The sequence below is a fragment of the Panthera onca genome, chromosome A2 (assembly GCF_046562875.1).
Source record: "Panthera onca isolate mPanOnc1 chromosome A2, mPanOnc1 haplotype 2, whole genome shotgun sequence".
In the NCBI taxonomy this organism is placed as follows: domain Eukaryota; kingdom Metazoa; phylum Chordata; class Mammalia; order Carnivora; family Felidae; genus Panthera; species Panthera onca.
In genome coordinates, this window is record NC_138340.1 from 80832521 (window position 1) to 80860179 (window position 27659).

The 27659-nt window shown below is 36.9% G+C and overlaps 1 protein-coding gene across 1 annotated transcript in view; it reads left to right on the forward strand.

Annotated features, from left to right (window-relative positions):
* The window catches only part of RELN (reelin), a 524459-nt gene that overhangs the window by 237243 nt on the left and 259557 nt on the right, over window positions 1-27659 (forward strand). Inside the window, exons 5-7 of the mRNA XM_078442541.1 lie at window positions 5192-5224; window positions 8224-8302; window positions 27108-27204. Of these exons, the coding sequence (XP_078298667.1) occupies window positions 5192-5224; window positions 8224-8302; window positions 27108-27204 (209 nt within the window). The remainder of the gene's footprint in view (window positions 1-5191; window positions 5225-8223; window positions 8303-27107; window positions 27205-27659) is intronic.

The window sequence follows — 27659 nt, forward strand, 5'->3', positions numbered from 1 at the left end:
TGCTTTCTTCTGTAGTATTTTGATGGTTTCCTGTCTTATTTTTTGGTCTTTCATCCATTTTGAATTTATTTTTGTGTATGCTATAAGAAAGTGGTACAGTTTCATCATTATGCATGTCACTGTCCAGTTCTCCCAACACCATGTGTTGAAGAGACCATCTTATTTCCATTGGATATTTTTTCCTGCTTTGTCAAAGATTAGTTGGCCATATATTTGTGGGTCCATTTCTGGGTTCTCTATTCTGTTCCATTGATCTATGTGTCTGTTTTTCTGCCAGCACCATACTGTCTTGGTGATTACAGCTTTCTGATACAGCTTGAAGTCTGTAATTGTGATGCCTCCAGCATTGTTTCTTTTGTTGTTGTTATTTTTTTGGTTGTTTTCAACATTACTTTGGCTATTCTGGGTCTTTTCTAGGACCATACAGATTTTAGAATTGTTTATTCTAAATCTGTGGAAAATGTTGGTGTTATTTTATAGGGATTTCATTGAATGTGTAGATTGCTTTGAGTAGTACAGACATTTCAACAATATTTGTTCTTCCAATCCATGAGCATAGAATGTTTTTCCATTTCTCTCATAAGTGTTCTATAGTTTTCAACGTACAGATCTGTTACCTCTTTGGTTAAGTTTGTTCCTAGCTATCTTATGGTTTTTGGTGCTATTGTAAATGGGAGCCATACCTTCATTCTTAATCCTTTGCTGAAAACTGACTTTTAAGAGAACATGGAGACTTTAGTGAGATTCTGTCATGGTTCTTACATTTTGTTGGCTTGTTTTTACTTTGTTCTTTTAAGCAAAGTAGGAACTTCATTTTAAGTAGGCTGTTTAGCATTTCAAATTTTATCTGTGGTTTTGACTAAGTTGATTCATTTTGATGACATTTGGCATACTCTTGATGTTATCAAGATACAACTTAAGTCCAATTTCCAATTCAGTACAATTACTTGAACCTGATCAAGCTTTAAAGAGGATGTAGTTTCTATAATTTTTGTAGGTCTAAATGACATTAAGTTTGTGGGTAAAGATTTCAGAGATGTGTGATTATTTTGAATGACATCAAGTTCAGTGAAACACAAATTCATTTACGCATTTATCCTCTGTTAACACAGATAGTGTTGTCACCTTGCCTAGGATCAGTAACGAATTAGTAAATTTTTGGAATTATAAGTTGGGTTTATTTATCCATTGCCAATGCTCATAGATCTCCTTGGAGTGATCTATAAAATCCAACTGCAGATGTGGTATCCCATGATCATTGTACTTTAATTCTAAAAAACACCACTGAAAGTTTGGCCTCTAGCCATTACACTGTTTATAAGAGTTTACAAATTATTGGTAGAAACTTCATATTAAGCTGAATTGCCCCCAAATTTATGGGAAGATAAGCAATTTAATTAGTAATCACATGTTTGTATAAACTAAAGTAAACTTTTGGTCTTTTTCTCAGAAGTGAATTTTTTCTGCAGCATAGGATGTACAACTAATCACTTTTGTGAATCTAGGGATATCCAAATTTGTTAAGTTTCATGTTAGGACAGTAAATGCGTTCTCATAGCTTGAAGTTCTGTCCAGCCTTTACATATAGTCTCATGGGATTCACCAATGAAGCCAAATTGGGACCATATTATGAAGTGCCTCCTCAGTGATCTCTTTGGGTACAAAACTATTCCAGCCATCTTTCTCTGTCTCTAATTCATTATCCATGCATCCTTCCCTGTATGTACCTGTGGCTGATTGTCTGACCTGGTGTTCTTATCCTGATGGAGAGATAACTGGAAGGAACTGAGATGTCTTTTATACTTCTGTTAAAGACATGTTCTGTCCTGTTTTCTCCAAAGCCAAAACCTACCTCTTTAGAAACATTTTTGTTCTCTCTCAGAACAAAACTTCCAAGTCTAAGCCATTTGGCAACTTTAGGTGGTAGCTAGAGTTGGTCCTGAGATTTTGGGTCATAGGAGCTGGGAAGTTGGACCAAGGTGGGAGTGGTAGGGTGGGAACAATCAAAGGTCCTTGGGGAGGCAGAGAATCAGTAATAGACCAACAAAATGTTAAGATAAAAACATTTAAGCAATCTAGAAAAATGAGTCAGAACTAGTTCAATGGCAGAGGAGCAGGAAAGGCATACTTAGTTGAAGATATGGTACTGGGCAAGCACTGAAAGGCTGACAAATTAGGACTCTCTAATGCATGTGTTTTATATTTAATAAAGGAAAGAGTAAAGACCTTTATGCCAAATTCACATAATTCATCCATGTTAAGAGTATGAGGCAAAAAGCAGGTACTATCCAAGTGGGAGTGTAATAAATAATGTTAAACTATATTATACTTCTTTAGGCTACTTATTCTAATTTTTCTGTGGTACATTTACCCCTAATAAATGTGGAACAGAGGTTGAACTTCCTACAGGCTTAGAAATTTTGTTAAATTACATAAAAAATAGATTGATATAGTCACTTACTGAGAGATGATTAAAATAAGCTTCCCAGGCCCAGTACTTTCCTAGATTTTGGACCATATTTACCCCATACGTGTATGAATATTTTTCAAGGAAATTTGTACATTTCTTTCCATCAAGTTTAATGCGTACATGTTTCTCTTTCTGAGGACATAACGTTTAGTTATCTCAGTGGATTTTGTTAAAAATATTGAATTGATTTTTCCTAACTAGTGATTTAAAACATGATTTAAATTTGTTGAATTAAATTAAATTTAGGTGGTATTTATTGGGTGTTTAAACTACCCAGACTGTTATACTAAAGGACTTTCTGACAATGTTATGAGTATATTTTGGCATGTTTTCAAAGGTTTGGATCTTCAATTATTCATTTTCCAAAATATCATAAAATATATTACAATTAAGAAGTATCTTTCAGTTTAATTCAGCATTTATTGGGAACTGATTAGCAGTTTAGGCTGGTGTGTTGGGTGGCCATATTTTCTGCCTTTGAGGAACTTATTTCCTCTTGGGAGAAAAGATATATACTTAATACAAAGAATAGTTCTGCATGCTGTAAAAATAAGGGCTGGACTATATGATTAAGACCAATAGTTTTTAAATTTGGCTTTTTATGAGAATCACCAGGAAAGGTTTTCAAAAATACAGATTCTAGAGACAGTCTTTGAGACATTAGTCTGCTGTCTTCCTGGTGTTGGCCTCACTGAAATAAATTCCTCTCTTGTTCCATCACTAAAAACAAAAACAAAAACACAACAAAAGCAAATTCTAAGCCTCCATTCCCAAAGATTCTGATTCCCTGAGTCTTTTCTAATTGGCCTCCCCTGATGATTATGTTGTGGGTGGTTCAGTATAAGATGCCATGTGCCAAAGTCATGTAGAAAAGGTAGATACCAATTTGGATAGACTCCTTAGATTAAGGTAGAGTAAAGCATTTTATAACTTAATCTTTTTATTGGGTCCAGGCCTCATTTAAAATCAAGTAGGTCCTGATGTCTCTGCAGATATTTTGTTATACATATTTAAACAGTAAGTATTTTTACTTGATACTTGCCCTAAATTTTACATTTGATTTAATTAACTTATTTCCCAGTTTTCTTTGAAGTTAAATACTATATAGATATCAGTATTATTTTCCTCCTCTTCTTCACAATTTATTCTGTGAACGCAGAGAGCCCCTTTTGTAAAATAGCTGATATAGTCATGTTCAACAATTATGATATCTTAAGAAATGAAGCAAACAACAACAAAAAAATTTCTTTGGTCCTTGATCCTCGTTAGGTGCTACAAAATCTCATCTCTTGTCTTTGCAGTGGACTTTCTTGAAAGAACAGTCTGCACAGTAGTTACAAGTGTGGCCTCTGAAGCCAAATTTCCTGGGTTCATCTATAGACTCTGCTTAACAGTGCTGTGATAACAGTATGTTCTCAATAGATATCATCTTTATTAGGATTATTTTGGTCTTTCATTTAACCCTCTTTTCTCTTAAAACTCTCTCATTTCCTTATTCCCATAATGAAATGAACTCTTTCTCAGTCTCCTTTGCTAGCTCGTCTTCTACCAGTCCCTTAAATGCGTGTTTACCACTTCATTTCACTTCTTTTTCTATGTCCTGCATTCTCTCTGAATGACATGGTCATCTTCCATGACTCCACCACCTCCTGTGTAACAATGATTCCTTAATTGATATCCAGCGCCGATCTGTCTCCTAGCTGTTGTTCAGCCCCGTCCAGTAGAGGTATAATGCAAGCCACATGTATAATTTTCAGTATTCTAGTAGCCACACTTAAAAAAATAGATGAATTTTAATGACCTATTTTATTTAACATGGAATATTAATATTCCAATATTATGTCCCTTATTTGTGGAGTGCCCTTTCTTAAAATGCATATTTTGAACATCCATTCCTTTGCTCATAAATGTTCAGAAGATTGTCAAGCTCTCGTGGTAAAGTCCAAATTCCCCAGCATTCACTTCCATGATCTTGTCCTCCCTATTTTCCCAGCATCACCATTTTTACTCTCTCCTCTTAACACTTTCATCCAGTCATGCTGAAACTGTTGTGGTTCTTCCCCAAAGCCATTCTCTTTTGCTTCTCTATGCCTTTTCACTTTTACTCCAGAAAGAAGCAGCTCCCCCCTCCTCTACCACCACCTACGTTCCTTCTGCTCATCTTTCAAAACCTAGCAGAGAAATCATCTTCTCTGGAAAACCTCTCCCGACAACCCTTTTACTGTTCAGCCTGGAACCAGTATCCCTTCCTTGTCTGCCATAGCACTTACTGCACTATATTCTAGTTAGCAGATGGTAATGAGCTCTTTTGAAAGCAAGAGTGGCACTATTTTCTCTTTCCCTAACACCCATAATAGCCCCTGAGAGGTACTGGGTGCTCAGGAAGAGTTTTAGCATATCCATTAACTATCATGTCACATTTATATTATGTGTTTTGAGGGATACCTGAGGCTGATGTGTTTGAGGGATACACTCAACTATCCTGAATGTAAGGGGTTCTACTCTTCAGTTTAGGAGTTACTTTTAAATAGAATAACTACATAGAAAGTTGGATGTTTTACTTTAAGATGTTTACTGGCATTTTTTTTTCTTACTCTTCCAAAAAGGTTCTAGTCATTTAATTTCTTTAGTGTTACCTAAGTTTTATAATTGTATTTGATTATTACTGATTTTGTTTTTGTTGCTAATCAATCATCTTTCCCTTTTTCTCTCTTGGTCCAGCTCCAACAGAAGCCACGATGCACCCACATCTAGGTAAGTGCTTAAGACCCCAGTGTCACTAACCTTAGTACTTAGATAGGCTTGTTTCAATCCTCTCACTGTGTAGGCAGATGATATAGAGGTGAGGAAACTTCCTGCCCTCTCTGATTCACTGATCATTGACTGAAATCAGTCTCAGGTTCATATTATGCTCGAACACAGGACCTCACCAAGGAGGCAATCATGGTGCCCACTTGGGGCCAGTGGAAGGACTTTTAAACCTGTTAGTACATCCATCCTTGTGATTCTGTTGAGCCTGATCTTTTATTTTTTATTATTTTTTATTTTTTTAATATATGAAATTTATTGTCAAATTGGTTTCCATACAACACCCAGTGCTCATCCCAAAAGATGCCCTCTTCAATGCCCATCACCTACCCTCCCCTCCCTCCCACCCCCCATCAACCCTCAGTTTGTTCTCAGTTTTTAAGAGTCTCTTATGCTTTGGCTCTCTCCCCTTCTAACCTCTTTTTTTTTTTTTTTCCTTCCCCTCCCCCGTAGGTTTCTGTTAAGTTTCTCAGGATCCATATAAGAATGAAAACATATGGTATCTCTCTTTCTCTGTATGAGCCTGATCTTTTGATCAAGGATTTTAATGCCAAATTTTCCCCAGAACTCCTACCCATCATAAATAGTAGAGCATAGGGTTGGTGGGCAAGGAGCTAGGAGTGTGGAGGCATGGAGGTCATTTCAGATTTGAGGTAACTGTTCAGACTAGTACTGGGTTGTAAAAAGAGAGTTTGGTCATTTCTTTCAAAATTGAAATGAAGTTGTTCAAATAACCATAAGCTTTGTTTAATGGCATCATATAAAGTTACTACCTCTCATTTTTCTCATGATCTTTCCATAGTGCCATGCAAGGCAAGGTTTGTAGTTGCTAAGAATAGTTTCTGGAACCACTTCCTGGGTTTATCTCACCTTCTCTGCTTGCTGGCCATGTATGTTGAGTAAGTTACTTAGCCTCTCTGTGCCTCAGTTTCCTCATCTGCAAAATAGAGGAAATAATAGTACCTACCTCCTTGGGTTTTATGATTGAATGAATTTCTGTTTGTAAAGGTGTACAGTCAATGATATAATAGTGTTTGGAAAGAAGTAAACACATGAACAGATAACCATTGAGGCTTACCCATGCCTCTGTAAAACATTCTATAGAAAACAAATGGTCTTTTAAGAGTTCAATTTCTCATTTGTGTTAGTGAGGGTTTATTTTAAAAGCGATTTCCAACGCTACACTATTTAATAAGAATGAAAATAAATCATCCTGGCTGGCTCCAGCCTTTTCAGATGTCTCTCACGGTGGGACTTGCAGATGGGTCAGTTGTTTGTCTCTTGGGCTTTTCCTTTCAACCTACAAACCCAATTAATTTATTTTTCTCTTTGGAAAATCTTCCTTGAGAAGCTCTACTTTTATGTAATGCTACAGCTTGGGGCTCCTCTTCTTTGGCAGACTAACTCAAACAAGTGCTTAGAAGCATGCCTTCTGGCAGCCAAGGCAGGCTGGTGACCCGCAGTGGCCCAGCCTCTTCTGGGCCAGGTTAGGTATTTGGGAGAGCTGCACCCTATAGGCATTTCAGGCACTGCATCTAATCGCTCAGAGGAATCATTAAATCACTCCCACACGCAGAATACATCACAGCTTTCTCCCTGTGTAAATCCATATTCTCCCTGTTGTCCTGCCTAAGGCTTCTGAGTTTGAGCAGCCATTGCTCTTAATACATGCTGATTCACTGGTTTCCTGGACTTCGTTACGTGCTTACCTGCTGGCATACCTGGAATAAAGAGAGCGAAGAGGGCCGTGGGTGGCAGTGTCACCAAAGAGAACTTGGAAGTACGCTTCCTGATATTTGGAAGTGATTTTAATTACCCACTGGATCGATGAATTATTTGTGTTATTCAAGTGAGCCAAAAAAATAAAATATCACCTTTGAAAAAAAGTAAAAAAAATTGGTTATTTTTTTGTTAATCAGATCCTGTGATTTTAATTTTTCCAAAAAGCATGTGTAAACTAGTTCAAACAGAATCATACAGGCCCAGAGAATTTATATGAGCCAAAAGAAACTTCCCAAGCAAACCAGGGGAATGGGATGAGAGGGTTTTTGACCATGAAATTCATTTTTTACAACTTGAGTAGAAAGAATTTTCATTTCTCCCACAGCCTTAAAAGCGAGCTGTGATTTTTTTTTTTTACTTATCCACCTTCTATTCAGTGGAAAAATCACAAATTCTATGGCTTACGAAAATACTCTTTGCTCTTGGTATGCCCAAAGTTGTTTGAAAACTTAAAAATAGATATTTAATACAATCTCAAGTGTAATGATAATTTATTTTAAACTGTGGGTGGCTCCCTCATATGCCTCCTGACTTTTAACATGACTTTATTTAGGACTTTTACTTAACATAGATAAATTCTCCTATGCAGCTCTGAGGGGGAAAAATGTTAACACTTTGCAACACATTGAATAAAATATGAGTGAATATGCAGAACTAGGGAAAACAAGGCAGGGGAAGAGGGATAGTAAGAAAGAGATGAAGAAATGGGTTAGTAAATACCAGCAACATTAGCTGACAATGAATAGCCAGAATGGTCCATCTGCTTCTATTAAAGTGAGTTAACACTGAACCTTTCTGGGCATATTGAGCTATGAGAGACAAGTCTTGTGTGACCTGTCTTCATAGGTTAGTACTGACCTTGGCCTTCCTGCCTTTTCTGCCTGGTAACAGTTTGGTAGGGTTTCTCTTTGGGGACTGTGGTTTCCAGACTTGTAGGTGCCTAACCATCGAGCCTTTACACTTGTCCCTTAGTAGTTTAGGGGCCAAATATATAATCAACTGCTCATTTAAAATTCAGTTTTAATTTAAAATATTTTTATTCCAAAATAAGTAAATAAATAAAATATTGTTATTCCTCATAAAGGCAGTACATTGACCCTTTTGTGTAGCTAAGTCTATTGTTTAGTATAATTTTTTTCCTAAATACTTTATTTTTCTTTTAGCTGAAGTACATAGCGACAGCGTTATCCTACGAGATGACTTTGACTCCTATCACCGACTAGAGTTGAATCCAAATATATGGTAAGTTACAGGAATATGTTTCACTTTGGTTTGTTTGTGTTATGCAAAAAAAAAAAAATGATGCTGATTGCTCCCTTGGAGCAGTTCTATAACGTTAAATTACTCTTCGAGCACTAAGGGATGAATAAAAGTTGTGAGTTGTTCAACCAGGAAACTGGGCTTAATGTAGGCTGCATGTCTATTTCTCGACTTCTTTAAAAACTGAATCTACGTGGCATCTCAAAGCCATGCATATGTTTAGATTTTTTTTCAGGTGTACAAGTTCTTTATGTAGAAAACATTATGCTTTAGTGTGTCTAATAATTGCATTTATGCTGAGGAAAAGAAGAGAAATGGTTTATCTGAAATGAGAGGTGATTTGAGTCACACTTATAAATAACTTCTAAGTCATTGGACTGCCTCATTATTTACACCCTAGTCTCTCCTCTGAAGGCAGCTTAGGTTCAACTCCATGGGATTTTTGAGGGCAAAGAAATAATGAATCAAACCCATTCATTAAAAACTTGTTGAATAGAGGGGCACCAGTGGGCTCAGTTGGTTAAGCATCCGACTTCAGCTTAGGTCATGATCTCACGGTTTGTGGGTTTGAGCCCCGTGTTGGGATCCGTGCTGACAGCTTGGACCCTGGAGCCTGCTTCGGATTCTGTGTCTCCCTCTCTCTCTGACCCTCCCCTGCTTGTGTTCTGTCTCTTTCTGTCTCTCAAATGTGAATAAATGTTAAAAAAATTTTTTTTTAAACCTGTCGAATACATCAACGGATGCATGAATTTGTTGTATTTTTGGTGACTGGGGAAGTAGGTCTGTCGACCCAGACCTACCATCAATCTGTGTCATTTTAGAGAATATCTGAATGTGGATGTTCTGTGACATTAAATGTTTTTATATACACAACCAAAAGCTCAAGGTAAATTTGAAGCTCTAATGTAAGTAAACTTTCAAGTTGCGACCAAAATTCAAACAATGCTCAAGACTAGAAATAAATGAAAAACACTAATTCAAAAAGATATATGCACCATGTTTATTGCAGTATTATTTATAATAAACAAGATATAGAAGTAACTAAGTGTCTATTAATAGGTGAAGGGATAAGGAAGGTGTGTCTTTGGAATGTTGTGCAACCATAAAAAAGGATGAGATCTGGCCATTTGCAACAACCTGGTTGGAGCTAGAAGGTATTATGCAAAGGGAAATAAGTCAGATTGAGAAATAAAAGTACCATGTGATGTCACACATTTGTGGAATCTAAAAAATAAAACACATGAATAAACAAATCCTAAACAAATAAATATCAGAATCAGACCCTAAATACAGAGAACAAACTGATGGTTGCCAGAGGGAGGGGGGAATGAACAAAATGGGTAAAGGGGACTGGAGTATACAGACTTCCAGTTATGGAATGGGCATAAAAGGCACAGCATAGGGAATATTGTCAATGATCCTATAATAATAGCATGTATGGTGACAGCTGGTAGTTATGCTTGTGGTGATTGGATCAGAACATATATAGAAGTTGCAACACTATGTTGTACACCTGAAATTAATGTAACATTGTATGCCAATTATATTCAAATTTAAAAATTAAAAACAGACTAGAACTCCATCCTCAGATGTCAGTATATGATATTCATTTCTGTTTTTCTTTATTTTCACTGTTCAATGAATATTAGGCAATAATCATTTTATTTATACAGTAAATTTAAAAGGGATATCGTCCTTCTCTCAAATAGCTTATAGTTTAGTAGAGGATATACAAAATGCATATTTTTAAAACCCTCCTAATCCAGGATAGAAATTCTTAATTCTAACAGAAGGGGTACAAATAACATGTATTGTAGTTCCAGAACAAGAAAGATGGCTCTGATGGGATTTTCTTAGAGAAAGTGGCCCTAGAACTGAGCATTGAAGATGTTATATAGATGGAGAGTGCTGGTGCTTAAATACTAGACGGAGGAACTTTTTGTGCCTTTTCTAGAAAGAAATATTGATCTGGATAGTATATAATAAAAATCGGAGTAGCCAGAATCATAAAGTCTCATAATTTATATGCCACCTAAGAAATAGTTTATCAATAAAATTTCACTTCCCTGGGAACATATCCTAAATACAAATTTCTTAAAGCAAATTGAAAATCTTTACTAAGAAAAGGCCAAAGAAACTCTCTAAGCACTGCTTGTGCCCAGGAAAAACTCTCTACTCCTCTTGACATTAGGGGTTTTTATATTCTATTAATATAGATGTTGTCAGATGATTTGTTTCTTTCAAGGGAAGTTTATTTCTGTCAAGCTAATTCATTGTCTTCAGTGAGTTTTCTTGATAGATACAAAATGTGACTTTTATGGGGTTCAAATTCTGTTGTTTTGAAATCAATAAAACATGATTGATTTTGCGTCACCCATTTTCATGACTGATCTGATATATGCTTTCTTGACCCAAGTTATGGATTTTGTGTCCCTTTCACTTAACTTACGGTTTCTCCCACTTAAAAAATTTTTTTGTTAACTTTAAAAAGCCACGTACTTCTGTTTTCTATGAAATATATTTCAGAGTAATTTTACTTTATCTCTTATTGCCCACAGTCTCCTTCATGTAGCCTCTTTAAGGTTAAAAAAGCCCCAACTATGAACCTCTCATCATTTGAGAGAGGACTTTGTTCAGCAAAAGGTGGCAGAGGTTCTGAGGTCAGGCCAGTCCAGTTTGACTCTTGAGCTCGTCACCGGCCAGCTGGGTGGGTACCTTGAGAAAAGCGAAAAGCTTCCTTTACGGCTAAGAGCCTGTTTCTTTGTCAGTAAAAAGTGAGACGAATACTGTTTTTACAACATTGTTTTAAAGTTTGATGAGCTGGAAAAGATCTGGCACCATGTCTAGTATTGTAGGTGCTCAGTACAAGTTAGTGCCTTCCCTTCTTCCCTTCTTTCTTTCCCTACTCTTCTCTCTTTCCCTCCCTCTCTCTCTACCACCTCCCCTGCCCTCTTCCCCTACTTTCCTTCTTCTCTCTCCCTCTTTTTGTCCCTCCTTCCCTCCTTCCCTTTCTTCCTCCTGTGATATATTTGCACATTGTTCTCCTTGTCTCCTCTAAGCCCAGATACGACCCCAAATCATTATTATTTTTAAAATCTTCAACCAATTGAAGGACTAAAACCAAGTCCTCATGTATTCCATTATTGCATTTGGATGAAAAAAAAACACATCAGAGTAAATATTTCTGTATTATATAATATATGGAACATATATTAATGATAATATATTTTAGTGGAATCATAGGGAATGGGGAAAAAAGAGGATATTAGCTGTCTCAAAATCCTTAAAAATAGACATAAATTGGGGCGCCTGGGTGGCTCAGTCGGTTAAGCGTCCGACTTCGCTCAGGTCATGATCTCACGGTCCATGAGTTCGAGCCCTGCGTCGGGCTCTGTGCTGACAGCTCAGAGCCTGGAGCCTGCTTCAGATTCTGTGTCTCCCTCTCTGTCTGGCCCTCCCCCGTTCATGCTCTGTCTCTCTCTGTCTCAAAAATAAATAAACATTAAAAAAAATTTAAAAAAAAATAGACACAAATTCCCTAAAGGAAGAAACTAGCACTCAATAAAATTGGACATCCCAGTGAAATATGTCCAGTATAGTAACAATGCCCTACGTGCTTTTGGAACTTTATAAAGGCAGTTTTCACTGTCCTGAAATCTGTTTTCTCACAATATTGGCAATGTGAGTTTTGTTCTTTATGATCTTGTCTTTAATTCTCTCCACCCCACAGAATTAGGAATCCCTGGGCAACTCTGTGACAGTGTAGGAAGGAGAAAACCTTACTGCCAAGTCCGTAACTCTGTGTCTCTGCTGTACATCGCCACATACATACCGCAGGGTGTCCTCTGTGCTGCTTCTGGCCAAATTCCCATGACTACATACATCACCAAATAATTTGCCACTAGGGAAAAATGTACTGCTTGTGTAATTATGTTCTTCCATGGGGTTTGGAAATCATTGTATGCAGTATTCAATTTGTAATTTTTAAGGACAAGCTGAAGGAAAAGTTAAGAAACTAGTTATGTCTGTGTAATGATCGAGAGAGAGATCAGGTTCAAAACCAATCACTCACAACTCCTTTGCTTCCATTAACTTCATTTAATAAAATCCCAATTGTTTTCATTCTATTACCTATAGTTTGTGATACTCACATTTATTATCTCATGTACAAATTACTGTACATAAAAGACAAGGAACATAAAACACTGTGACTATTGTTATGAATGAACATAACAGCCCAGTTACTCTTCCAAGTGTTGGAGAGCAGTTGTGATAGAACCAAGAAACTTTTTTTAAGAAATTTTTTTAACGTTTATTTATTTCTGAGACAGAGAGAGACAGAGCATGAATGGAGGAGGGTCAAAGAGAGGGAGACACAGAATCTGAAACAGGCTCCAGGCTGTGAGCTGTCAGCACAGAGCCCGACGCGGGGCTCGAACCCACGTACCATGAGATCATGACCTGAGCTGAAGTCGACCGCTTAACCAACTGAGCCACCCAGGTGCCCCCCAAGAAACTTTTTTAATATCAATTCAATACTGAATGTCCTGCCTGTCTACTTAGTTTAAATACTAAATTTCATTTCAAAATTAATAAAGGTACTTGGCAAAAAGTCCAATAATATTAAAAAAATATTTAAAATTAAAAATAAACCTTCCTCCCACACTATAGCTGTATTCCCTTCCAACAGAAGCAGCAACTGTTAATGGTTTTTGCCAGTCCTTTCAGAAATTGTTTATGTTTACACAAGCATTGCAGTTATAAATTCTGGCCACAGACTGGGGTATCGGAGGAATAAAACTTTTTGTTGTTCTTTCATAACCCAACTTAATTTCTTTTTATTGTCCTCCTTCTCCCAGTGGCTAAAACTTAATTTCAGTCGCCTTTGGCTAGCCCTCTCCCATTTTTCTGATGTTGTGACTAAGTTTCAGAGGACTTAATTGGTGCAAAAGCAGGGGTGGTCTGAGGATGTACCTCTGGTCTCCAAGTCATCTATTCCTGCAGGTACCCAGGGAGCCTTCCTGTCTCATCTAGTCTTTGGTGGCTGGTCCACACAGACAGTTTGCACTTGTCCCAGCCATTCCTTCAGGGCATGGTTCTGTTTTGAGCCCTGCATGAGGGTGTGGAGACTGCTCTGCTGCTTCTGGACCTGGGCTGTGGGCATGTCCTTGATGCTGTGCTCTGGTTTGCCATCATGCCGCTAGAGTCCTTCCACCTCCCTGCAATGCAGAGCAGAGAGTCCTTCTGCTCTTTCTTCCCCAAATATCTCTAGGGAAGCAGCCCTGTATTTCCTCTACTCTCTCAGTCACTTCTGAGTGCTTTGTTTGAATGAGAGCTGAGAAGTAAAGTTACAAATGAAGAGAAAAACAAAACCCCTTCACTGGAATATAGTGGTAGCTCAGGCTTATCGAGAGTGAGGCTTCTGTACTTCCACTTTGCCCTGATGTTGGACCACATGCAAGTATACCTCTGAACCACGACAGTAGCTTCATCAATTCAGATGTGCCATTGAACCCAAGGGGGTGAGAGCAACACCCATCTGTCAGCACTGCTGACAACTCTCCATTGTCATATCAAGTGTGTTCAAACGATTGTATTACTAGGATAAAAGAGATAGTAGTATCTTACTCACATAGAGGCAACCCTCCAACCCCTAAAAACAAGGAGGCGGGAAGAAAACCCGCATATAACTAAAGTTAGAAGAAATTAAAGACCTATAAATATGCTTTATTTCATTAACATTTCATTTAAGCATCTACTACTTGTACATCATCTTTCATAGTTCCTTTTTATAAATTAAACTATTTTAGTATGATGTAAATACTGCCAGTATTTCAAATGAATGGAGTACAGTCTTGATTTTTTTTTTATTAAGAAGAATCGTAGCTAATAGCCCTAGACTGGGAGCATTCCAGGTACCCATCAGCAGGAGAATGGATAAACAATGATATAGGGGCCCTTGGGTGGCTCAGTCAGTTAAGCCTCCAACTTCAGCTCAGGTCATAATCTCACGTTTCATGGGTTTGAGCCCCGCATTGGGCTCTGTGCTGACAGCTCAGAGCCTGGAGCCTGCTTCTGATTCTGTGTCTCCCTCTCTCTCTGCCCCTCCCCTGCTCGCGCTCTGTCTCTCTCTCTCAAAAACAAGTAAAATGTTAAAACAAACAGTGATATATCCATACAATGGAAATTCAGCAATAAAAAGGAATTAATTGTTCATAGTGGAAACAACATGGTTAAATCTCAAAAATATTATGTGGAAGGAAAGAAGCCAGACCCAAAATAGTTCTTACTATATGGTTCCACTTCTATGAAATCTAGAATAGGCAAATTATCTACAGTGCTAGAAATTAGATCAGTGATTGTTTCTGGGATAGGGGATTGACAGAAGGGTGGGAGGGGCTTTCTGGGGGTGACGAATATGTTATATGTATCTTGAGGGGCGTGGGTTACATAGATGTGTGCACTTGTCAAAACTTGAGGTCTGTATATTTCACTGTGTGTGAATTTACCTCAGTTAAAAAATTCAATAATAATAAAAGCAATGAGAAAAAATAAGAAACATGAGACATTACTGATTCATAGCTTGCAGTTATCAAGAGTTCAGAGAGAGAGTTAAAGGAACTAGAAAGTGAATGATTTGTGGAAAATGATTTAAGTTTCCTTAAGAAGTGTCTTTATCCTCCAAGCAATTACAAAGTCAAGCAGGAATCCTTGTTTTGCTTAACAGATTATCCTTTTAATGCTTGTTTTGTGAAGATCACAGAAGGCATTTGGAGCTGTAATATCACCGGGCTCTGATGTTCTAGTGGGAAACTCGGGGCTGTTAGAAAACATGATGATAAATTGCAACTCAACGACAACAGATGTTTCCCCTCCAGCACAATAACAATAGCAGAGATGTCCTTTTCAGCAGAGATCAGGGAAGAACAGGAGTCAGTCCTCAAAAGATACATCTCAGATGAGTAAGTCGTCATGCCAACAGGGATATGAGACATCAGGAAGAAAGACAAACGAAGTTGTCTCAGATCCTTTGGTACGTGGAGACCTCTGTCCATTGGTTTATCATACAGAAAGCCCCTCAACTTAGAGCTAAGGATTGCTTGAATCAAGAAGAGACTAGAATATTTCCATTTTTATCTCTAAAAGATCATACTGAATGACCAGGGAAGCAGAGATCACAAACTCTGCTGCATCTGGTATTCTCTTGAAAGTACTAATTTAAAGGGGCGTCTGGATGGCTCATTTGGTTGGGTGTCTGACTCTTGATCTCGGCTCAGGTCATGATTTCATGGTTCATGAGATGGAGCCCCAAGTCGGGCTCTGTGCTGGCAGTGAGGATTCTCTCTCCCTCTCTTTCTGCCCGTACCCCTACTCATGCTTGCTTTTTCAAAATAAACATTAAAAGAAAAGAAAATACGAATTTATTGGAACAGTTATTCTGAAATAGAGCAAAAACATGGGTGATTTGGCCTATTAAAGTTCATTTTCTTTGAGAAAAATAATTATGTGAACAAGGAATGTAAAAAGACTGAGGTTTTAGGATGAGGGGTGTAAGTTATTCCAGCTGGAGCTCAGTGATTAAAACAGCCCGTAAGAGAAAAGAAGTCAAGCAAATAGAAAAACTACCTCACAGTTCATTGGTATCTTGATTCCCCCATAAATAACAAAAGCAGAGAGGCCTCCATTTAGTAGCCAACTGTGAGAATCACAATGTAAGCGGTTTCCAGGAAATCAGAAAAAAAAGTTAGACTGATGAATGGTGTCACCAGGAAGGAAACTGGATAAAAGCACATCCACTTTGCTCAGTGTCCAGCAGGCCCACAAGCAGTAAGGCTGGAAGCCCGTGCTGGGTGAAGGGGAGAACTGACCACAGACACCAGGGGCTCTACAGCACTGCTGAAGGATTTCCAGGGGATGTTTTTGGTCATGATGATCACTTACAAGACACATGACCTCATAAACTTACCCAGTGTAACACAGAGCATAAACCTTACATTTCTTTTCAAGAGCCGGTGAGCAAGCGAGATCATGAATAGCTGAGAAAAGTCAGGCAAAATATATCTTTTCTCTGATGACATACCTTTGCCAGAATCTCTAATATATCCATGCATTTGTGAGTTATGAAGTTATAATTTGATTTTTTTAGGGTTTAATGGTCCAATATTCTGTCCTTCTGTGCATCTTTCTCTACTTTTTCTCTCATTTCCTCCCTCTTGACTTCTTCACCTCTTCCACTATCTCTCTTTCTTCTCTTTTGTTAATAAATTTTTTCTCTTATTACAAAACTCTCCTGTAACCCTCTTCTCCTGCCTCCTCCCCCCACTCCTTCCTCTCCTTTTCTTACCATGATGTCATTGCTCTGGGGAAAAGCTTCATCTACAATAGAAAGGTTAACCAGGAGGTGTCCTACCAATAAAATAAGGTGTGAATCTTGAGGCTTATTATTTCCTTCTTTAATCTCTGCTTTAGATGACAGAAGTAAGAGCTCATTCAATGGAATTAAATGTCAAGTACATTTGAAACAAGGGACAAAATATTTCCTCAAGCAGCGTGTAGTGGAATTCACCGTAGTAGGAGGTCAGAATATTTCGTGCAGTAGTAGGATATTAGAAGGGTTATTTTTAACCCAAATAATATTTGTCATTGTACCTGTTAACAAAGGAGAGATCAAAATTCAAAACTCCCTAGAGAAGTAAAAAGAGTTCTTTTACCTTCCTCAGTGAGAAGTAATGAGGATGAGCCATAAATGGGGTTTGTCATTTTCACATTTAGAGTATGTGTTAGCTTCTTAGAAAAAAAGGCATGACGTTGTTGAAGGTGATATTCTCAGTCTTATAGAGTGAAGTTTCTTGCTGTTTTTCTAAAAATATTCTACATTTGCAAAGAGAATAGGATTTTTTAAAGCTTAATCTTTTCACAAGAAAGTAGTTATGCCGTCTTCATTATAAAACATTGTCTCTCTCTTTTTAATGTTTATTTGTTGAGAGAGAGAGAGAGAGCAGGGGAGGGACAGAGAGAGGGAGAGAGAGAAAATCCCAAGCAGGCTCCATGCTCAGCACAGAGCCCAGTGTGGGGCTCAGTCCCATGATCATGATGTCACGACCTGAGCTGAAATCAGGAGTCGGATGCTTGACTGACTGAACCACTCAGGCACCCCAGAGTCTCTTTATTATAAAATATGGTCAAAAGTTGAATGTTCTGGTTGTTGAGGTTTGAGTGGAAAGTACACGGACCTCTGGTGTCTCCAGAAGAAGTCAGCTGACTGTCCAGCTACCAAAGGGCCCCAGAGGCCCATTTACTTTGGTGGATTCGCCAGTCCCTGATCCGGCCTTGCCTTGCAAACTCACACATCAGATTTTGTCAGACATGCAGTGTGAGTGGTTCCTGGGGGAAGAGTCAGGTTATCCTTGGGTCAGGAAATTACAAGAGTTTTTCTTTTCTTTTTCCATTTTAAAGTACTTTTTATAGTCAGTACAAATATTAAAATTATTTTAATATCTCCATTCATTATCTCCATTCAGAAACGCAGGTAAATACACAATTCTGGTTTATAGAATGCCAGATTGCTTCTTTGAGGCTGAGAGCCAGACACTGACTTTTTCAGGGACAGTAAATTATGGAGAGATAATCTGATGTCCTCAGTCTTGCGGACAAACGACATGTATCTCAAATGAGAATTTGATGATAACTGATTGTCAGTGAGTTTCCAGGTGATTACCTTGTTTCAGCAGAATGCGGTGACGAAAGGCTGAGTGATTTCACTCTGATATAAAAAGAAAAATGAGCCATGTAATTAGACTACTCTTGAGAAAATAATATTTCAATTATTTATTTATTGTTATGAGGATGATGTCACCACCAGCCATTCATAAATCTCCTGCTGTGAGAAGGAACCCAATTTTCTCATTAATCCTCCTCCTCTTTCCTGTGTCCTAAAAGTCCTGTGTGAGTCACTGCATGGCTGAAGGGCCATTTCAGCCTCCTCTGTGCCTCCTGAATAGGTGCTTGGCATGTTTTCCAGCCTAATAATTTCTCAATCAGGATTGAAAACATAATTATACCTCCAGAAGTTTACTCTCTACAGCATAAATGCACCTCACATATAATTCTTTATCCCAGACAAAAACAGCCACCTAAGTAATAAAAAACAAAAATAGAGAATTGATACCAAAATAGCAAGTTTCAAATTGCCAAAGAGCTTGTTATAGTGAAAAACAGAACGGTGGTTCAAAGCATTTCTTTTATGTTTATGGTTTGGTCCTTGGTGTGTTGGTCAACAAGTACCTGCCTTTATATTTACTGCTTCTATTATGTTTTGGTTAGTGAAAAACAAATGTGATAGTGTGTGTGTGTGTGTGTGTGTGTGTGTGTGTGTGTGTGTAGTAATGAATTATCTAAGGTTGTACATAAGCAAAAGAAGATTGTATTTGATATGTACCTCAGTCCAGCGAATTCATTCTTGACATTTCTTATGAAGTCCATGACATTTTTCTTATTCTTGTACATTTTCATTAGCAAAACAAAATCCTTTTATTAAATAAAAAAAGACCTTTTAGGAAAAAGTTATCATAGCTTTTCAAAATAAATTCTGGCAGTAAAAAGAATGGCAAACATTTTTTTCAAGGCACATTGTTTTTTATAGAATTAGAGTTCTTTCCTCTTACTGACTGAATTAGAGGGGCAGGGTAAGAATGTTGGACAAGGAGTCAGGGAACCTGAATTCTAGTACTGTTCTGTCATTTATAAAATGAGGGGTGACGAGACTCAGGTGATATTTCAGATGCCCTCTAACTCGAACGTGCAATGATCTGTAAACTCTAGTAATAGATAAGCTTCATGTGGAGCCTAAGCATGTGATAAATGGGCTCAGAGAGGGCTTAATAGATTCAGGCTTTGCATGGTCTTTGGGGATAGCAAGCATTTCCCTTAAAATGCCTTTTAATCATACTGTTCATGGTGGAATATGTGGTTCAGATCATGTGCCACAGTATTTATCAGACTCTTATGTTCTGTTTTTCATATTGGGAAAAAAGAAAATAAAAGGGGTAGTTTTCTTAGATTAAAGAAATATTCAGTATTACTTTAACTGTTAGGCAGAGAGGCAATTCATTTCTAATCCTTAGCCTGGGAGGTCACATTCCTTTTTAAATTGAAAAACAAGTCTGTTTAACTGGGATTATTTAAAACTTCCTTCTTCCCACCAATCGCTGAAGAATATGCTACCTAACTTTACAAAGCCCATCATTTCCCTCAGAAAATTCAATTGATAGGTCACAGTTTAAATGTTAGGAACAAACAGTACCTTTTAAAAAAATTTATTGAAGTATAACTGACATACAATATTATGTTAGTTTCGGGTGTACAACATAGGGATTCAACAATTCTATATATTACTCAGTGCTCACCATGATAAGTGTAGTTATCATCTGTCCCCATACAACGTTATAACAATATTGTTGACTATCTGTCCTATGCTGTAATTTTCATTTCCGTGACTTATTTATTTTATAATTAACTTTTTTTTTTTTGCTCTGAGTCTGAAAAAAATTGCACTGCTCATCATCCAGCAAATTGAACCTCATTCAAGTTCCTAAGAACTTGTAGAACTTTTCTGTAAGGAAAGAGTGGGATTGCAGACTACTAATATTCTTCACAGAGAGCACACGTAGGGGCTAAGTACCTAATTCTGCTCAACCAAGTTAAGTTGTTAGACACAGAGGCATTCTGAGAAAGAGAGATTTAAATCATGGGGTGATTCAGAAATTACTTCTCTTGGAATTTGGATGTTTGTTTACATCTGTAGGCTTTCAAAACTCACCTTCTCTCTCTGACATGGATCACTTTTTCTTCTGGGAAGCCATGAGCACTAGTTGCCCTTGGTACTAGCTAGTCTCCATCAGGATCATTATTTCATGATGAAATTATGGTTTATCTTTTCCTTTCTGATAATGGCATTCATATGCAAAGTGTTACAATGCTCAACTTTATAGAAAAAATATAAGGAAGGTCATGTTATAGATTCGCTCTTAGGAAAGTCACCTTGATGGACAACACAGATGATTAGGAACAGAATTGAACCCACTGCCAATAATCATGGAAACGGCAGAGGAGACAGGCTCAGATTGCTACACACTGAAAGGTCATGATGATGATTAGAGAAACCAGACTAAAGGCAATATGATTGATTGTTCCCTAGGGATCCATTCTTGGACCTCTTCTCTTCTCACATTGTAATATCTTCCCCTCTCTCCTGACTCCCAGTAACATGCACTCCTGATTGCAGCCATATCTTAAAGTGTCATGTCAGTGACAATCTTCTTTCTCTGAAGTTCAGATACATACAACCATCGTCAACTGGTCATCTCTAGTTATGGGCAGAACCTGAGAGCAGTCAGAAGGGAATAATGAGAGTTTGAATACCATTTCTATAATTTATAAGGTGTATAGCCTTGAACAATCATTTAATATTTCTAAATCTCAATTTTAACATTCTCTAAACAGGGATTAAAAATGAAGGGAAGAGGTTTTATGTGAATTTATTGAGGCATTGTTTGTAGAGTTGCTAGTAACTGTCACTCTGTAAATGGTGCATGAGGCCTTCCATGAACTATTCCCACTTTTGAGCTCTATCCTCTACCACCCTTCCATAGGTACCAGTATGATTCCAGTCATACTAATGCACTGAAGTGGCAATTCTACTTCTGTGTCATTATCTTTTCCTTTTTTCATTATCGTTTCTTTTTTGTGCTCCTTGTGCCCTATCACACCCTCACCTTTCTTCCTTGCTTGAATAACTCCTATTTCTCATTCAGGACCAGTTCTGGGGCCACCTCCCTTGGAAACTTCTTCTTACTTCCTCAGTCTGGATCAGGTACCATCACAAGCAGTGCATACTCCTGTTACAAGGAGTGAGGAGCTCTGGAAAATGTTAGGGGTGATGGAATTAGCAAGCCCTGGGGCCAGATTGCAACTCTGTCACCTTCACAGCTGTGTGGCTTGAGCAAATGTTTACCTTCTCTGAAGCTCAGTTTTCTGATTAGTAAAATGAGGATGCTGATCACTATCTTACAGAGATGTTGAGAGACTTAAATGGGCTTTAGAATATCTGGCACATATAAGAAGGCACTAAATAGCTATCATTGCATTGGCACCCTATATCGTAATTGTGTGCTTGTTTCTCTGCTTCTTTTGTAGTGTAAACTCCTGAAAGAAAGTGACATTGTTTTATTGGTCTTTGTACCATTAAATCTTGCCACAGTGCCTGTAGGTCCTTAACACAAGTTTGTTAATTACAAGAATGAATTAATGAATGATGAATGAATAAATAACACCATTGGCAGCTAAGAGTATGTTGGATTTGACTACCCAGAGGGATGGGCATTCATGATAAATTATAATAATTTCTCAGACTGTGAGAAATTCAAGCAAAGGGTATTTAAAAGACCTTGGCAGAAAGTTGATGGATTTGTTCCATCGATCCTTATCGAAGCCATTGTTCTTCCAAATAGCAGCAACCCAGTGAGTAATTCTAAATACATGATAATTCTAAACCTTTAAGTTCAACAGGGTACCAACGCCTTTATAAATTTTATTTCAAGTTTCTGGATCTATAGCACAATGAAGAAGAAAAAGGTCTGGAAGGGTTGCTGAGCCAAATGAGGAGAAGAGCTGTTATCTGTTTGCTTTTTTCTTGTGTTTACTGTTTTTTTTTAATTCCTGTTATTTTACACAATAAAAGCAGTTCTGCAAACACATCAAACATCTGTTGTCTAGTCACTGGTTCCTAATGCCAGGCTGTAGGCCATCTATGTTGGAATCATCTTTAAACAATATACAAGTATCTAGGCTGCAACCTGAATCCCATTTAATAAGAGCTATGGGAAAGCTATTATTTTTCTGTTATACAGTTTTGATTTGGAGACTGCTGATCAATATTTATAGATAGAATGATTGCTATGAGAATTCAGACATCAAGCCTCAGACTTCATATCAACATTGATACTTTTATCATTAACTTATCTTGTATTTTTATTTTATTAAACAAATTTTTTAAGTTTATTTATTTATTTTTAAAAGAGAGACAGTGAGAGCAAGCAGGGGATAGGGCAGAGAGGGAGAGAGAAAATCCCAAACAGGCTCTGCACCATCAGCACAGAGCCCGATTCAGGGCTCAAACTCATCAACCGCAAGATCATGACCTGAGCCAAAACCAAGAGTTGGATGCTCAACTGACTGAGCCACTCAGGGCCCCTATATTATAGTTTTAAAGTTGAAGGGTGCCTGGGTGGCTCAGTTGGTTAAACGTCTGGTTTCAGTTCAGGTCATGATCTCATGGTTCGTGAGTCTGAGCCCCGCGTCAGGCTCTGTGCTGACAGCGCAGAGCTGGGAGCCTGCTTCAGATTCTGTGTCTCCCTGTCTCTCTGCCTCTTCCCCACTCATGCTCTGTCTCTCTCTGTCTCTCAAATATAAACATTTAAAAAAACCTTAAAAAATAAAATTGAAGTATAGTTGACATATTTTATTAGTTTCAGGTGTACCTGAAACATTAGTTTCAGGTATTCAACATTTATGTATATTACAAAATGCATCATGGTGATAACTATAGTTATCATCTGTCACCATATAAAGGTATTACAGTATTATTGACTGTATTCCCTATGCTGTTTGTTTTAGCCCCGTGACTTAGTTATTTTCTAACTAGGAGTTTGTACCCTTTAATTCCCTCCCCCACCCCATACCAACCTCCAGCTCTATTTATTAATCTCTGTTTGTTTATTTGTTTGTTTCTATGTTTCTTTAGATTATACATATAAGTGAAATTATATGGTATTTGTCTTTCTCTGACTTATTTCCCTTACCATAATACCCTCTAGGTCCATCTGTGTTGTTGCAAATGGCAAGATTTCATTCTTTTTTATGGCTGAGTGATATTCTTCTCTCTCTCTCTCCTCTTCTCTCCTCTCCTCTCCCTGTGTGTGTGTGTGTATCACATCTTCCTTATCCATTTATCTGTTGATGGGCAGTTAGGTTGCTCATATATCTTTGCTATTGTAAATAATGCTGCAGTAAATATAGTGGTGCATTTATCTTTTTGAATTATTTTTTTTTCCTTTGGGCAAACATCCAGAGGTAGAATTACTGGTTCATGTGATACTCCTTTTTTTAATTTTTTGAGGAAACTCCATACTGTTTACTAGACTAATTTATATTTGCACCAACCAGTGCACAATGATTCCTTTTCTCCACATCCTCACAAATGATTGTTATCTCTTGTCTTTTTGATTACCCATTCTGACAGGTGTGAGGGTAATATCTCTTTATGGTTTTGATTTGTAGTTGTCTGATGATTAGTGATGTCGAGAATATTTTCATATGTCTGTGGCCCTTTGATGTCTTCATTGGAAAACATGTCTATTTATATGCTCTGCCCATTTTTTAATTGGATTATTTAGATTTGGAGTATTGAGTTATATGAATTGTTTATATATTTTGTATAGTAACTCCTTATCAGATATATCATTTGCAAATTTCTTCCATTCAGTAGGGTGCCTTTTATTTTGTTGGTGGTTTCCTTTCCTGTACAAAAGCTTTTTAGCTTGATATAGTCCCAATAGTTTATTTTCTTTTTTTTTTTTTGTTTGTTTGTTTGGTTGGTTGGTTGGTTGGTTTTTTGCCCTTGTCTGAGCAGACAGATCCAAAAAAATACTGCCAAGACCCATGTCCAAGAGTTCACTGCGTATGTTTTCTTTTAGGACTTTTATTACTTCAGGTCTCATATTTAGGTCTTTAATCAGTTTTAAGTTTATTTTTGTATATGATGTAAGAAAGTGGTCCAGTTTCATTCTTTTACATATAGTTGTTCAGTTTTCCCAATGCATTTGTTAAAGAGACTGTCTTTTCCCCATTGCGTATTCTTGCCCCCATTGTCATAGATTAATTGACCATATAAAGATGAATTTATGTCTGGGTTTTCTATTCTATTCTGTTGATCTGTGTACTGTTTCTGTGCTAGTACCGTCCTGTTTTGATTATTACAATTTTGTCATATATCTTGAAATTTGGGATTGTGATACTTTCATCTTTGTTCCTCTTCTTCAACATTGCTTTGCCTATTCGGTGGTCTTTGTGATTCCATATATATTTTGGGATTATTTTTTCTAGTTCTGTGAAAAATGCTATTGGTATTTTGATAGGGATTGAATTGAATCTATAGATTGCTTTGAGTAGTATGTACGTTTTAACAATATTTATTTTTCCAATTCATGAGCACAGTATATCTTTCCACTTATTGGTGTCATCTTCAGTTGCTTTCATAAATGTTTTATAGTTTTCAGAGTACAATTTTTTTACCTCCTTGGTTAAATTTATTCCTAGGTATTTTATTCTTTTTTGATGCAATTGTAAATGGGATTGTTTTCTTAATTCTCTTTCTGCTCGTTTGTTATTAGTATATAGAAATGGATTGGGTTTCTTTATATTAATTTTATATCCTACAACTTTACTGAATTAATTTATTGGTAATAATAGTTTTCTGGTGGAGTCTTTAGGGTTTTCTATCCATAGTATCATGTTATCTGCAAATGGTGACATGTTACTTCTTCCTTACCAATTTGCGTGCCTTTTTTATTTTTCTTGTCTGATTACTGTGGTTAGGATTCCCAGCACTGTGTTGAATAAAAGTGGCAAGAATGGGCATCCTTGTCTTGTTTTTGATCTTAGAGGAACTTCTTCCTTCTTTTCACCCAACAGTGAAACTTTTAGTTTAGAGTTCGCTGGAGGAAAAGGGCAGATAGCCATTGTGAGAGTTGAACATTTAAAAAATTTTTCTCTGTCAAAGTTGGTGTTTCTCTCAAGCCATTTCACAATGAGTTGGAAGCCAAATTCCTCATCTATCACTGAGTAAGACCTCCACTATAATTTTTGTGCTACTTGTCTGTATTCTTATCACAATCACACTCCTTGAAAAGATCAATGTACAGTTTAAAAATAGAGAAACAGTAGTAAGAAGTTCATGTAATAGGTTCTCTGGGGGAAAAAACCTAATATGCCAGTTCTGGATGAAAATGGTGGAAATCTGTAGTAGTAGTAGAGATGATGATGATGATGATGACGATGATGATGATGACGACGATAATAGCTGACGGTTACACTACCACATCATGCTAGCTATGTGCCAGGTGCTATTCTAAGACCTCAAGGCTTAACAATAGTTTTGTTTATGAAGTTGTCTTATATTTCTTTATTCCTTCAACAGATATTTGTGGAATACAACATGTCACACATAAAACAGGGAACCAGAGATATGTTTGTCACCTTTCTGAAGCTACTATTATGTTTCTTCTAAAGTCAAAGATTTTTTTCCAGAATTTGCTTCACAGTAATCAAGAGAAGATTCAAAGCTCCTACTAAGATTTGTGATGCTATGAGATACTAACATTTTAAACTTCATATCAGAAATTGTTTTCTGTTTATTCTAAAAAAAATCAAAGTTTTTTGACTTTATTGATCTGCTTATAAACAGCTCAATGGAAGAGAATTACTTAATCCAGGCAATTCACATGTAGGAAATACATTTATTTGCCAAGTTTTTATTTATTTACCATGCTTCTGCCCCTTGGCTTTATGGGATACCTGGTATCTTTTCACACTTTTGTCTTCTTCCTACTTGAATGGGAGTTCCTACTCCCTCTTTTTCTGAAATTAGCAAGTAGTTGAAAGGGCAGAATACAGTGATCTCAAGAACAAAGGGCATGCTGCCCTTTCCATGTTTGGCACCTAGAATGTGAAAGTCTGAAAATGTCCTTTCTGCATGAAATACAGCTGTCAGGTGGTTTGAGGTTCAGACAGAGGAAACATAGATTATCCTTCCTACATGTTAGATATGTAATGATTGTATGTTGAAATGTCATGACACAGGGCATTGTGTTACTATAAATGAGCAAAGTCAAATCCAGAACATCCATACCTTCAATTTCTCCTAAAAACATGAATAACTTTATTTTTGAGCTTTTGTCCTAAGATTTTACTAACCACTTCATTTTACAGTAATAAAAAAGCATAACTAATTAAGTTATTTGCAAGATGAATATATTAATTCAGTATCCAAAATTTGCTTGATTTAGAATTTGCATCTATTTTAGATTAATATACAGGTTAAATATAATCTGATTTCATTACTTTTAGCATGGTATATTTTATAGACATTTTACAGATTTATTTGAGGACAGTAATTTTAAACATTCACACAACAATTCAAAAAAGATTAAAATTTGTGAAACATCTTTTATTTTCAGAGATACAAGTTTTAGTTCATTGTCTAAGTATATATTACTTTGCTTGTCTTTAATATTTGCAAACATTATTATACTGGATATGGTATATATTATATATAATTATTGGTTATAATACCATCTGCCATTATTAAGTGCCTACTAGGAGATTGGGTCTGTCCTCTGTGTCTCATGCACTCTCTTGTTTAATCCTCATGACGACTATGTAAGATTTAGGTCAGTGTTGTTATTCTCATTTTATAGGTGAGAAAACCGAAACTTTGGGAGATTAAGTAACTTGCCCACTACTGCAAGTGACTATATAAGAACTGGGACTTAAGTTCAAGTCTTTCTGGTTTCACATTTCATGAGCATGTCATGCTACCAAAAAACTATAACCTTCCTGAAAATGTTGATCTGAACCAAATAACAATAACTTACCTCTTTCCTTACCTGAGCGATAAACCACTTTTTGCTACTTAATTCTCAGACTGTGGGTGCATTCTCTGTTCTCACAGGGTTGAATGTAACAACTGTGAGATTGGAGAACAGTGTGGTGCAATTATGCATGGCAATGCTGTCACCTTCTGTGAGCCATATGGTCCAAGAGAATTGGTAAGTACATGCTATTTATGTACATTATTCCAAATACACTGTCTTAATGGAGTTTTTGCCAATAAAATATTCTTTTATGCTCATATAAGTCATATGAAAATTTGCAGTATTATTTATATTATAAACCCTATTACAAATATCTCAAAATTGGGAGCAGTGATTTTAGTTTATTTTCAAATGTAAAAATAATTCGGGAATAAAATTGACAACGTCAATGGATCTCATTATACATGGTGCGTCATTATGATTAGATGGCTTTTTAAAAATATGAGTATGACGTGTGACATATATGACACACATATATCTATATCACACTTAAATAATTTATGACTTTATAAGTTCTTATATAAAGCTTTACTTTTAAATGTCTTACAGTCTCTTTGCAAGCCAAAAATGTTAGATGAGCAGTTTTATCACATTATTTTAAAAGGTTGTGTCCTAACCACAAAGGAAAC